The following is a 14,426-nucleotide window of genomic DNA, read 5'->3' as shown; positions in this document are numbered from 1 at the left end:
CTAACTCTTATTGCAAACTCGCGGTCTACAATTTCTTCTGAAAATAGACTTGGCCGCGGGTCGCACCTCGGGCAATACCAAGTCGGCTGGTCGACCGAAGGAAGGTGGAAGTCTTCTTCCACGGCATGGGCGTGGGTCGCGCCTTGGTCAAGGCCAATTTGAGCACGGGTCGCGCTCAAATATTTCCACGTAGAATGAATTTCGTTTTCTCTCCTCATGTGAGGGATAACGCCAACACCCAACACCTGTAATACTTATGGGCAAATCTCATTGCGACCGAGTGGATTTGGTTTCCTAACACCTGAATGTGTTAATTTCCCCTATTGGTTTGATTGTTGATATGGTGTTAATTACGAACCATATACCACATTTTTGTAGATGAGTGTTGTAGGCGTGTAGTACCATTTGTTCAATTGCCCTTTGTGGTCAGTAATATGCTTACTGAAACAAAAAGAAACCAGTGAACGGTACTAAATTGCCGTCATTACAAGTGGATATTTAGCATTTTCAGTATTTTTACGACAAAATAAAGCATTAGAATCAATTATAAAAACATATTGCTCTCCAAACTTTTGATTTGAAGGCTTTAGAAACTATGTGACAAAAATTATTTCTGTCGAAATTTACATTTGTGTGACAAAATAATGAATCTAAGCTTCTGAAAGGACGGGCTTCAGAGCAAGGCACGATGAATTATCATAAAAGGGGCAGCTATTTCCCCCTCAGTACTTCCTTTTCCCCATTGAAAAATTACGAACTATGCTTAATCAATGAATACTGATGAATTGGGCTAAGTGGCTTGCTGGGGCATGGGCCTGTCCTCTAAGAAAGATCTGAACAGTATAAAAGCCTGACGAGGACGATGAAGTGGAACCTCATGACCAGCTCCCATAACTGTAACAAGGGTTAGTCCTCTGTATATTTGGCTCCACCCACCAACCTATATTATGCAAATCAGAGGATGAGTTTCTGAATGTATTGGTAAACCGCGACACAATTGCCCTCTCCATCAGTGGACATCATGAGGTTTTGATTTCAAAATACTAACCTTTCCGTAGTCATACCAAGCGTACCAATTGATTACAGTTGGTAGCTTAAGAGCATCAATAGAATACCTAGTTGCAGTAACAGGCACCACAGCATCTGTGTCTCCGCTGGAAAATGATATCAATATCAGTAGCTAAATTCATTCTGAGATGCGTGAGCAAGAGGCAAGATTGATAATGTTAATTTTTGTTAGTGTAAAATCATAAGTAAAATTGTCATATTTGGCATAAATATAGTCTTGTATTGTTTTCTCCTTCTTATTACATTTACATGTTTATTAGTTGCAAGTAGCATTGGACTGGTTTTCTTAGGTTACAATGTCTAAGACAAGGGATACAACATACAAGTGCCTCGACATGGTGAAAAGCAGGTACATCTCTCTGCATGGGGCCGCATTATGAGTCGTCCTTTCCATAAGCATGACAATAGCACAATTCAAGGCCTCAGCAGCTCACTGACATTGCTTTTGTAAATTAGCACACCAGTTAACTCACCAGGCTTCCTGCGGCACGTCTTTTAAGGCTTCAAAAGAAAATTAACATCTCCATCCCCAATTATCGATTTTCTTGTAGTGTTACAACAAACTGAAGAAGCCTCACAGCCGACTGGACCTACCCAAAGCTCAGATTATCTGTTTCATCGACAGTATGAGTGTCGGCGGTGTCTATATGGGATAGAGCCTCCCTTAGGTCCCTTGAGCCTTCAGTCACATTCCAGTTTTTTTCCCCTGCTGAAATATTTTCAGCATATGCCTTGTCTTTAGGTGTCACCCATGTAATACTACATCTGCAGTCCTGCAGACATACGTCCTCAGTGTTGGTCCTACCCGAGTGCCCCACTCAGGCTCATCCAATGATCACTTCGTCTCCAAGATGGGATTCAAAGATCAGTGACCTGTATAGATTGCACTGTAGTAGTGCTAAATGGGCCTGGACAAGCTATCCCGGACCTTAAACAATGAAGTTGAGAGCCGGCTGGCATCCCTCACATGCCTCGGTCAGGCTGGACCAACGGTAAATTCCCAAGCCCTTACTCCATCCTCAACCCTCTCAACAGAGCTTAGAGTCGGGCTTGAGGGCCTAGTTGAGAAAAACATATAAATATGTATAGACAAATGAAGCATGCATGGTATTAGTCATATATCTCTTTATTATTTGAATGAACTTTATCTGGTTTCTACGAAAGCTAAGATATGAGTCACGTAATCAAATCGCTATGTATGATGTTCCCCAAGAACATTTGTCAAAACATAACAAAAGGATGATTATAATGAAACTTAAGATTTAATTTTGAGCAGAATGCTGGACAATTAGGTAAAAGTCTAGGAAATTTACTCCTAATTTCAGAATATAATAATGGTAGGAAGGGGAAAATGAATTACCTGAATACCCAGATCCTAAAACCAGCTTGTATAAGCTCTTGGTAGATAGGAAGCATGGATTTTGGAGAATCATTCCAGTAGTCCCCAACAATATTACTGCGAATGTAAGGAACTCAATTAAGTTACAAGTCACAACTATATAAAATACTCCTATATTTTCGAAAATGAAGATCACCTGCATGTGTTCCAAACATAAGATATCCCAGTGACATTAGCATGAAGTGCTTTCTGCACATCTAGACGGTTAAAGTAGACCTGTGAGTATCGTTCTGTGCAGGGGTCATAAGCTCTCGACATCCAAGGCTAAGTTTCAATGAAATGGTGTTAATTAAGTCATCTTGAAACAAACTAAACTATTTTATGATGCAAATTAAGATAAGTTCCATGAGAAAGAACTTTCCTGTGACGTTGAATTATTAATGGATGAAACCATCTAAAGAGGTATGCAAGTATACCATAGGTTACACAAAACTATCAGAGAAGAGCTGACATAATTTCTTGAAATGCAAAGGATATACTGTTAAGTCCCCTGCTTTAAGGCAACTTTCTTGCTTTTTACCAGGTCAATCAAGTTTCATACATTATATGCGTAAATTATAAACCTTCCAAAGTTTGGAGGCATCACTACTTGGACCGAACATGACAAACCATTATGTAGCACGTCAGGGAATTGTTTGGGTTAACTCCAAGTCGGAACAGGTGTTGCTAGGCATACCATGATGAGAGCAGTGTGATTGAGGTCAGCTGTTTTATCTGTCTTAACTTAGATATGGACAGATGGTGCTTTCCTACCTACACTCAAAAGAACAACAGCAAACTGCTTAATATGTAGGGTAACTTTTGTAGCATAGAGAGAATTGTGAACCTAAAGAGGAATGCATGTAATAAGTGTTTGGGGTGACGGCCTCAATTGTAGTGCTAAGTTGTTTTTAGTAGCCGTATATGGACTTGATAGAAAAGACATGTTCATATTAAGGACTAGTAATTGGTCTTTGAGCACAAGTTGCTCTGTAAACATCGCGATACTCTAAAAGGAAATTCAGCTAATATTCTAGCTAAAAACCTACATGCAAGTGGTTGAGGACACAAATATAGAGTTAAGAAAAACTTACATAATGACCCCTTAACTTATGCTTGAGATCTGAGGTACTATTGCACGGATGCGTATATATGCTGTAAGGATCTATGTTTCCTTGTTCTGCATCTGCAATACTCAAGGCCTTGTTGCATTCAACAGAAGGGTGTTGAAAGGATCCAGCATTGCAGTTGACCCTTAGAGTATGATAAGTAGAATCAGATATCAAACCATGACTCCACCAGTATTCAAAGGTGCCAATAGAATCATTGTAATCATCAGTAACAGCATTGCCAACCTACAGTAAAAGATGGATTCAATAATTCATTGTTTAGCCAAAGAAGAATCAGAAATATCTATTTACCCACGAAGTTCATCCATACCAAGAATCCTTTGAAATTAAGAACAGGATTCTGAATTTCCTTGTTTCTCCAATATATTAGTTGAGACAATTGAGGAACATAATGACCTGTATCAGGGAAATTAAAGCTATTTAAAATGAGTTTGAGTTTACGGAATTGAGCGTAGGAAAAGTTGTTCAACCTGCGTAACTTTCTCCAGCTATGTAGAAATCTCTATGCTTGTATTGAGGGAACCTTTCCAACCATTTGACAATGAAAATGTATGCATCTTCAGCTACAAATTCAAAATATGGTTCCAATTAATTGCCACATTATTCCACATAGTTACTTTTAAGGAAAACCTGTTTAGTTTTTTGGAATTTCAACTTACCAATGATTCAAAAAGACACTCTAAATAAGAATAAATAAAACTAGGTTTGTCAGACTTTACTCCAAAAGATTAGTATTAACTCATTAAGCACAACATTTTACCGAAAATACCATCAAACTCGAAGAAAAAGAAGTTAAAGTTACCTGTTCTCTGATCACCAGCATTGTACAAATCCGAAGTAGTATTCGAATATGAGAAGCCAACACCAGCCGGAGATTCAAGAAAAAGTAAATTAGCCACTGTAAAAAATCACCAAGATTCCATCATATGCTAGAAACACAATTTAATAAATTTCCAAGAAAAGAATTCACTCTATAGGATTGATTTTTTTCACTCACAATTGTTCCAACTGTAAGGATTCAGAAAGAGGGACTGTCCTTTAGATCGGATGCGAAAAGGTCCAATCTCTTCAGCAGCTCCATACCCAATAGAAGAACACCCAGGTCCACCATTGAGCCATAAAACAAGTGGTCTAGATTCAGGTATACGACTCTTTGGCGATTCAATTAACCAGTAAAACAGGGCTCTTCCAGCATTTTCGTTAACCGTTATGTATCCTGAATACTGCGAAAACCCGACATTTGCCGGTTGCCCAGGTAACCAAGTTATTCTATCTCTCTCTTGATCTGGTGGAACTGAAGCACAAGAAGATGAAGTAACCAACAGAAAAACAACTACAAGCAGAAAACTCAAAGCAGACTTCATAAGCAAATTTTATAACGCAGAAAAGTGCAAAATATAAGCAAATTTTAAAATAAAGTACAGACTCAGATCCCAAAAGTGGTCTGGGACTGGGGTCCTATTTAATCATGGACATTTACAAGTTCAAGAAATTCTTTCACACTTTGTGTTCTCTACTTTTGAGTAAGTGAAAGAGATAGAGAGAGAGAGCGTAGTAGCAGATACTAATGAACGTTGAAATGGTTGAACTTTAAAGATCAATTAATAGCTGTGAAGTTAATTGTTATGAGTTATTACTGTTCTTCCTCTCTCTTTCGTTGGGTCTACTTGTGTCTATATTTTCTTGTCTTCCTTTTCTACTTTGTAAAATGAAATTTGACTAAAAGCCCAAAACCAAACAAGAAGCACATGGGGTTTGGGCTCGGTAGTGATTGGCGCCATTTTTACAGCAAACGCATATGATGCAACATTCAAACACTCGTTGCTGTCCACTAGTTCAGATATTAGAGTCGACGACTATTACATATTTTATGATAATGACCAGTACATATTTAATGATAATGACCAGTATACTACAGTTGGCAGTGGGGGCGTGAGGGGAGCAGTGCATTTCGTTAATAAGAAATTGGTCCAAGGCCCATTTTGGAGTGAAAATCACTTAGAACCATCATTTTATTTAATCGCTCTTAAAGACAATTTTCCGATAAAAATAATACTGAAAATCAATTTTCGAATGAAAATAACCGTAAGGACAAATAGTCCAGATTTGAAATAAATATTTTCCGATTTGATCCTATTTGTCGTTTTGCTATGAACAATGAGTGTTCATATTTTATACTGATGTATAAACAATGATTGTTCATATCCAAATAGATGAACGTACCTTATACAATATACTTCATACCTAAATAGGTGAACGTACCTCATACAATATACTAATGTATGAACATACAATGATTGTTCATAGCTCATGTTGATCGAGGTATAAACAATGATTGTTCATACTCTAATAGATATTCTTATTGATTATACATTATGTTGAGATATAAACAATGTTGATGTATGAACAATATACTTCATACCTAAATAGGTGAACGTACCTCATATAATATACTTCATACCTAAATAGGTGAACGTACCTCATACAATATACTAATGTATGAACATACAATGATTATTCATAGCACATGTTGATCGATGTATAAACATGAATTGTTCATACTCAAAATAGGTATGAACAATGAGTGTTCATCGCTCATGTTACGGTATGAACAACCCAAATAGGTTTGAATAATGATTGTTTATACGAACAGTGATTGTTCATACCTATAAATGTCCTATTATTGACAGACTCCAAATTGTGTTGGGCATACCTCCAATAAATACGGAGTCTGCAATTGTTTTGGGCACAACATATGATTTAATACACCCCCACCAAAAAAACCCAACTAAAAAAAAAAAAAAAAACTAAACTGGTTATAACCCATTTCTCATCTTCTTTTCGTCTCCTATTCTCCTTCTCTCTACACAATTCACATGATTTTCTTATTCTTTTAGAGTAGTGTTCCTAATAAAACTCCATACATGCATACTACATACAAAGGTTATGACATAAATTACAAGGATGAAAATGAGAAAGAGCACACAAACAATGGCACCCAAAACCTCAAGAAACAAAAAAGATTCTGGTTGTCTAATTATTTAAAATATTATGTATCTCAGCAAAAACATTATTTTATGAATAGCAATATGAAAAAAGTAAATGACAAACTGCAATCATGCATAGTAGACAATATATAAACAGACAAGTAGAAACTGGGAAGTAGGAAAAACAATCTGAAGACGATGAAAGTTTGATTGTTGTGCAAATATGAAAACTCAATCATATTCATATGTATGGTATATAAAGACTCAAGACTTACAACAGAGGAAGATAAGATCAAGATGAATCAAACTTCTCAAAAGGAAGATAAGATGAACCGAACTACGAATTTGGAAGATAAGATAAATATATCTGCTTCAACTTCTAAGCTTTTATTAACCAAACGACCTGGTAGCATAGTACAAAATATCAGGATATTGGTATTTATCGATATTCAATTTCTGGATATGTATCGTGGATATATCCCTCTCTTTAGGGATATTTGACATTGTTTCACATGCAAATATCGTAGATATATCCAAAATATCGACAAATATCGTGGATATTGTAGATATTTCTTGATATATCATGATACATTATTTATATTTATTTGAAATATAATAGTAAATATTAAATAAAATTGTTATATATACAAAATATCGCCAAATATTTCTAAATATCGCAAAATATCTCCAAATATCACAAATATTATCGAAATATCACTGATATTTGCAGTCGTATATATCTCTAAACCCTTTGTCAGACAAGGACTAAGCCACCAAACCCTAGATCATATAAGTTAGATCAATGATGAACAACTTCCGAACCCGAAAACCCCACTTTCTACACCAACAGAATGCAAAACGCATGACTAAATGCATCTACGTGTGAGTTTGCATTAGAATGAATGCAAAACACTTGATTGATTGAATGAATGCAAAACACTTGACTGAATACACTTACGTGTGAGCTTGCATTATAATGAATGCAAAACACTTAACTGATTGAATGAACGTACCTACAAGCGAGCTTGCGTTAGAAAGAATGCAAAACACTTGATTGAATGTACATACGCGTGAGCTTGTATTTTAATGAAAGCAAAACACCTGATAGATTGATTGATTGTAGAAAACTCATGTTCTTATCGCCTTTTCAGGATACAGCCCTATTATGGAACTAATACCTCAAAAAACGTGTTATAGAGCCAAAATGAGACAAAAGTACTGTAAAATGGGACCTCTTGGAACACCTGCGAAAGAGTGCCGTAAAGTCAAACTGTGAAAAGTCAACAGTCAACGATCAAAGCCATATTCAACGGTCATAGTGAACTCGAGGGTCCAAAAACTCAAAAGATCAGGAAACACTCCTAGGCTTCAAGAATCAATGACTAAACCCTTTGTCCAACAAGGACTAAGCCAGGAAACCCTAACCCTAGCCTAGATCATATAAGTTAGATCTAAGATGTACAACTTCCAAACCCAAAAACCCCACTTTCTACACCAACAGAATGTAAAACACATGATTAAATGCATCTACGTGTGAGTTTGCATTAGAATGAATGCAAAACACATGATTGATTGAATGAATGCAAAACACTTGTTTGAAAACACTTACGTGCGAACTTGCATTACAATGAATGTAAAACAATTGACTGATTGAATGTACGTACCTATAAGCGAGCTTCCGTTAGAAAGTATGCAAAACACTTGATTGAATGTACCTACGCGTGAGCTTGCATTATATAGAATGCAAAACACCGATAGATTGATTGATTGTAGAAAACACATGTTCTTATCGCCTTTTCAGGATATAGCCCTATTATGGAACTAATACCTCAAAAGACGTGTTATAGAGCCAAAATGAGACAAAAGGACTGCAAAATGGGATTTCCTGGAACACCTGCGAAAGAGTGCCATAAAGTCAAACTGTGAAAAGTCAACGGTCAACGATCAAAGCCATAGTCAACTGTCATAGTCAACTCAAAAGCTCAGGAAACACTCCAAGGCTTCAAGAATCAATGACTAAACCCTTTGTCCAACAAGGACTAAGCTAGCAAACCCTAAACCCTAGCCTAGATCATATAAGTTAGATCTAAGATGTACAACTTCCAAACCCAAAAACCCCACTTTCTACACCAACAGAATGCAAAACACATGACTAAATGCATCTACGTGTGAGTTTGCATATGAATGGATGCAAAACACTTGATTGATTGAATGAATGCAAAACACTTGACTGAATACACTTACGTGTGAGCTTGCATTATAATGAATGCGAAACACTTGACTGATTGAATGAACGTACCTACAAGCGAGCTTGCATTAGAAAGAATGCAAAACACTTGATTGAATGTACATACGCGTGAGCTTGCATTATAATGAAAGCAAAACACCTGATAGATTGATTGATTGTAGAAAACTCATGTTCTTATCGCCTTTTCAGGATACGGCCCTATTATGGAACTAATACCTCAAAAGACGTGTTATAGAGCCAAAATGAGACAAAAGGACTGTAAAATGGGACCTCTTGGAACACCTGCGAAAGTGTGCCATAAAGTCAAACTGTGAAAAGTCAACGGTCAACGATTAAAGCCATAGTCAACGGTCATAGTAAACTCGAGGGTCCAAAAACTCAAAAGCTCAGGAAACACTCCAAGGCTTCAAGAATCAATGACTAAACACTTTGTCAGACAACGACTAAGCCACCAAACCCTAAACCCTAGCCTAGATCATATAATTTAGATCTAAGATGAACAACTTCCAAACCCGAAAACCCCACTTTCTACACCAACAGAATGCAAAACGCATGACTAAATGCATCTACGTGTGAGTTTGCATTAGAATGAATGCAAAACACTTGATAGATTTAATGAATGCAAAACACTTGACTGAATACACTTACGTGTGAGCTTGCATTATAATGAATGCAAAACACTTGACTGATTGAATGAACGTACCTACAAGCGAGCTTGCATTAAAAAGAATGCAAAACACTTGATTGAATGTACATACGCGTGAGCTTGCATTATATTGAAAGCAAAACACCTGATAGATTGATTGATTGTAGAAAACTCATGTTCTTATCGCCTTTTCAGGATACAGCCCTATTATGGAACTAATACCTCAAAAGACGTGTTATAGAGCCAAAATGAGACAAAAGGACTGTAAAATGGGACCTCTTAGAACACCTGTGAAAGAGTGCCACAAAGTCAAACTGTGAAAAGTTAACTAGTTCCTCTCTCATCTGGTTAATGCTCCTCATCAACTGTTCTGTTTGCCATGGGTATTTCGTTCCAGCTTTGAAGAATGCAATAACATTTGCTGAGTCCGTTTGCACTCTTATTTTCCTAATTCCCTGCAAAATCGCCATTTTCAGCCCTTGTTCAATGCCTTGTAACTCTATTAAGGCTATGGTCCGCTTATTGGACCTCGCCTTTACTTGCTAACCTAACTTGGCCATTCGTTTCATTTCAAAACTGCAGCCCCATCCACCTACCGACCCCTGTAGAGTACCGTCTGTGTTTAAATTTTCTATTCCCTCTTCAGCTCTGGCCCACTTACAGTACTTCTTCATCTTCTTTACTCGCGACTTCACACTAACATTCCACATTTCGCTGAACTGTTCCTTCTCAGGTCCATCACCCATCTTTATCTCCATAGATTGCAGCTTCATTCTAACATCTGTTAATATTCTACTCACCACCTGAAAAGCAAGTACCTGTTTATTTTCGGAAATCTTCTCGTTTCTCGTTCGCCATATCCAGTATATATACCCATTCCATCCTAATCTAATAGCATCTTGTTTCGGCCCTTTCCCCTCTGACTTGCTCTGTGCCCATTCAATCTCTGTCTGCCATGTGCTTGTCCGTGTTCTATTGTAACCCATTTTCTGCCTAATCAGCTGCCACACTTCCTTTGCGTATTCACAACCATGGAATAGATGTTCTACCGTCTCCACCTCCTTCCAGCACAAAATACATGTATCATTAGTAACTTGCTTCCATTCCTTCATCTTCTCTAAAGTTTTGAGTCCCCCTTTGATCGCCGACCAACTAATGAACGAATGTCTCGGAATACTATTTGAAAACCACATCAGCCGATGCCATGATACTAGCTGTTTAATACCTCTCACTCCTTCATACGTGTCCCTCAGGTTGTACTCACCATGAATAGAAGCCGTCCAGACTAACTTATCTCTTCCCCCTATTATTTCTGTTTCATAATCAATCTGATCCACTATCTCTCTTATATGGACCTTTATTCGATCTTGAAAGTGCCATTCTCCTTGTACAATGAATTCAGCAGCCTTTGCATTTATGTAACATGTGGAGTCATACTTAAAAACTTGCGGGAACTTATCTATCAAAATTCCACTCGGATGCCACGGATCAAGCTAGAAACTTGTGTTGCTTCCGTCTCCTATTTGGTGTATAGCCACTTGAGCTGCTTCCTTTCTCTCTTTTAACAAATTTCGCCAACTCCAAGAACAGTCATTTGGTATTTTGAACTACCAGAAGCTCCTGCCTTTGATCAAGTTCCTGTATACCCAGTCCACCCAAAGTGTATCTACCTTTGTTATTATTTTCCATATGTGCTTCATGTTAGCTGCTTGATTCACCTTTGCCAAATTCCTCAATCCCAGCCCTCCCTCCTCATATGGGGTAGCCACAGCTCCTATCTATCAATCGGCGATGTGATATTTGGTGAAAGTCAGGCCCTGTCCATAAGAAATTTCTACACAGCCTATTTATATCATCAATAATCTTCTGTGGCATAATAAAGGCTGCAAACCAGTATACACTCAAGTTGTTGAGAACTGCTTTAACCAACTGCAATCTCCCTGCATATGACAACGCCTTTCCCTTCCAACTCTATATCCTTCTTGTAACTTTTGTGAGTAAAGGACTACAATCAGTTGATCTCAATCTCGTCGTTATTAAGGGGAGTCCCAAACATTTCACTGGTAGCTCTCCTGTTGGGAATTGTAGTATCCCCTCAATCTTTGTACATATGCTATCATCCGCTCCGGCAAAATATATCTGACTCTTCTGGACATTCACTTTTAATCCCGTGCAAGCTTTAAAAATATTCAAGTTCTCTTTAAGCTTTGTTGTTGTTTGTACATCCCCCTGCATGAAGGCCATCAACTCATCTGCAAAGGACAAATGAGTTATAACTGGATTTTTGCATTTGTAATGTAGTTTATACTCATTTGTTGTTACATAATAGTGCATGATTTTCGAGAACAAATCCATCACACAAACAGGTAAGGGGACATCGGGTCTCCTTGTCTTATCCCCCTCCTTCCCTTGAAATACCCATATGGTGCCCCATTGATCATGATTGAGTAATGAGCTGATTCCACACACACTTTCACCCACTCAATAAATCTTCTAGGCATCCCAACTCTCTCCATAGAAAATTCATTAGCTTCCCATCTCACTGAATCATAGGCCTTTTTTATGTCCACTTTAACAGCACATCTTGGTGGTTCTGCATCCCTATGGTAGTTATGCATGAGTTCATGAGACAACAGAGTGTTGTCCTGGATGCTCCTCCCTATAATGAAAGCTGAATGGTTCATGTTTATCACCTTTGGCATTATCTGCTTCAGTCTTCTTGTCATCACTTTTGTAATACACTTGTATACCACTCCACAACACGCTATAGGTCTATACTCCCCCAGATTGGCTGGACTCTGTACTTTAGGTATAAGTGTAACGCAAGTAGCGTTAACTTCTTGAAGGAGCTGCCCTGATGTAAAAAAATTCTGAATTGCCTTTATGAACTCATCACCGATAACTCTCCATGTACACTTGAAGAATAGTGCTGAAAATCCATCACTTCTCGGCGCTTTTTCATTTCCAATATCTGCCAAGGCCTCTATGATCTCATCTCTTGTTATCTGGCGCTGCAGATCTTCATGGTCTACGGCATTTATGGTCTGCCTTTGCCCAATATCTTGAAACACTTCTAGGTTTATCTCTGCCATCTGATCTGGGCTGTACAACTCCTTATAATATCGCACACATTCCTCCCCAATGTCCTTGAAGTCTTGCATTGTATGGTCGTCTCTGTTAACCAAGCAAGTAATCTTGTTCACCACTCTACGAGCTTGTACAGATATGAAGAAATAGGTACTGTTGTTATCACCGACACTGATTACATGATCACGCGACTTCTCTTTGTAAAATCCTTCCTCTGCTGCCGCTGCTCGTACATAGTGCTTAAGTGCCTCTTTTTCCTTAGTAATCAGTTCTCTATTCAGGGGCTGTGCTTGTAAATGTGTTTGGATTCCATCCAGCTCTTTCTTCTTGTCTTTAACTCTATCAATTATGTTCCCTACTCTCTCTCGATTCCACTCAATCAGAGCCCCCTTTGTTACCTTCAGTTTTTTCATAAACACATACATTGGATTACCCTCTACTGGGCTTTTCCATGCCTCTTCCACTGTTTGCATAAAACCCTCTTCATTGTGTCAGAAGTTGAAAATTTTAATCTTTTGATTTCTCTGTTTCATAGATGTAACTACCATAGAGGAGTGGTCGGATATAGCACCTGGGTTTAAGAACTCAGCTTCATGGTCTTCAAACTCACCAATCCACTCTGAATTTGCCATCACTGCCGAGTTTGCAACTTACTCTCTCATTGTGCCGAAGTTGAAAATTTTAAAAGCCTTTCTCTTTTGATTTCTTTGTTTCATAGATGTAACTACCATAGAGGAGTGGTCGGATATAGCACCTGGGTTTAAGAACTCAGCTTCATGGTCTTCAAACTCACCAATCCACTCTGAATTTGCCATCACTCTGTCGAGTTTGCAACTTACTCTTTCCATTTGCTTGTTACTCCATGTAAGGTAATTACCTTTGTACTTGATATCCACTAGTCCCGCAGAATTTACACAATTCAAAAAATCTGTAAACTGGTTCGGGATGACTTCTAACCCTCCTTTCTTCTCTTGTGGACTCAATATGGAGTTAAAATCCCCCATTACTAACCATGGCTTTTGTATAATGCAAGATAAATCTATTACAGCTCTCCATAGTTCTCTTCTTTCATTCATATCCACACTTGCATAGACTGTTGTGGCCACAAACTCCTCCCATGATATCGTGGCCACTTCCATGGTTATCTGTTGATCATCCTTCCTCAGTAAAGTTTCTGTACATACTCTAGGATCCCAACAAAACCATACTTTCCCCAAAGCATTATGTGCATAGTTATCCTCCATTGCCCACTTGTTAAACGTTCTGTTAAACACTCGCTCTCTTTTTTCTTCTTTCACTCTTGTTCCACTCATGATACTCAGATTGTATTTCCTGACCATATCCTTCACTTCTACTTGTTTGAAATTCATGTTGAATCCCCTCATGTTCCAGCAGCCGAGATGTGTACTCATTTGATAACATTTGGTTTCTTAGAGTGACCGTACTTAGCTGTCACTATGCTAAGTTTCCCTCCTTGAGTGGTATTTTTAGTGGCTGTAATTACACTCATCTTGTTTCCTTTTGCACTACTTGTTCTCCTTTGTTATTCTTCCCTTGTTCGCTTGGTAAGTCTGCCTCCCTACCTTCTGCTTTTTCAGTTTGTTTCTTCTCCATGCTATTTTCCCCTTTTTTTTTTTTGAACGGCAGGCAGGGTTTTTGAGAGGTCCCTTACCCCTATTTTATTCATAATAAAATCATAGCTCAGTTACATTCTTACATATTCTTTTCCCCGTGGCATCATCATATATAATATTTTTTACATCCTCTGAAAAAGAACTAAGATTATATTCTATATAACTAACAGTAGGTAAGGTAGATGCTAGTATATCTGCTAGTTTATTTGTTTCTCTAAATACATGCATAATTGAAAATTCTTCTAGCT

General features: G+C 37.9%; 2 protein-coding genes across 3 annotated transcripts; both read right to left on the bottom strand.

The window, feature by feature from the left end:
• Positions 1–513: 513 nt before the first annotated feature.
• Positions 514–5,298, bottom strand: LOC147487879 (serine carboxypeptidase-like 27). Of its 2 annotated transcripts, XM_086575043.1 has the most exons (9): positions 4,574–5,298; positions 4,379–4,474; positions 4,047–4,139; positions 3,887–3,972; positions 3,541–3,801; positions 2,604–2,731; positions 2,429–2,524; positions 1,049–1,154; positions 514–940 (listed from the first exon to the last, which is right to left on the bottom strand). In XM_086575043.1, exons 1-9 carry the CDS (start codon positions 4,938–4,940, stop codon positions 791–793), a joined length of 1,383 nt encoding a protein of 460 aa, XP_086431169.1. In that variant the 5' UTR covers positions 4,941–5,298; the 3' UTR covers positions 514–790. The 2 variants fall into 2 exon arrangements, with proteins under 2 accessions (XP_086431169.1, XP_086431170.1); XM_086575044.1 differs by lacking the exons at positions 514–940; positions 1,049–1,154 and adding an exon at positions 1,268–2,126 and having other exon boundaries at positions 4,574–5,152.
• Positions 5,299–9,999: 4,701 nt separating this feature from the next.
• On the bottom strand, positions 10,000–11,146 carry LOC147487878 (uncharacterized). The gene is made up of 2 exons (XM_086574170.1): positions 11,069–11,146; positions 10,000–10,863 (listed from the first exon to the last, which is right to left on the bottom strand). The coding sequence occupies exons 1-2, from the start codon at positions 11,144–11,146 to the stop codon at positions 10,000–10,002; spliced, it is 942 nt and encodes a 313-aa protein (XP_086430296.1).
• Between the last annotated feature and the right edge of the window lie 3,280 nt (positions 11,147–14,426).

This window comes from Coptis chinensis, chromosome 7 (assembly GCF_015680905.1).
Source record: "Coptis chinensis isolate HL-2020 chromosome 7, ASM1568090v1, whole genome shotgun sequence".
NCBI lineage: Eukaryota > Viridiplantae > Streptophyta > Magnoliopsida > Ranunculales > Ranunculaceae > Coptis > Coptis chinensis.
Note: the sequence above shows the minus strand (reverse complement) of the source record. Positions and strands in the feature narration are given on the sequence as shown.

Bases quoted from the DNA above. Each gene is read 5' to 3' on its own strand.
- LOC147487878 (XM_086574170.1), bottom strand. From the start codon at position 11,146: ATGGAAAATAATAACAAAGGTAGATACACTTTGGGTGGACTGGGTATA. The intron at 10,864-11,068 runs GTAGTTCAAAAT...ATAAATGCAAAG, and splicing joins ATCAAAGGCAGGAGCTTCTG to GCTGCTGAATTCATTGTACA.
- LOC147487879 (XM_086575043.1), bottom strand. From the start codon at position 4,940: ATGAAGTCTGCTTTGAGTTTTCTGCTTGTAGTTGTTTTTCTGTTGGTT. The intron at 4,475-4,573 runs GTGAGTGAAAAA...GATTTTTTACAG, and splicing joins TCCTTACAGTTGGAACAATT to TGGCTAATTTACTTTTTCTT. The intron at 3,802-3,886 runs GTATGGATGAAC...CTTTTACTGTAG, and splicing joins TTAATTTCAAAGGATTCTTG to GTTGGCAATGCTGTTACTGA.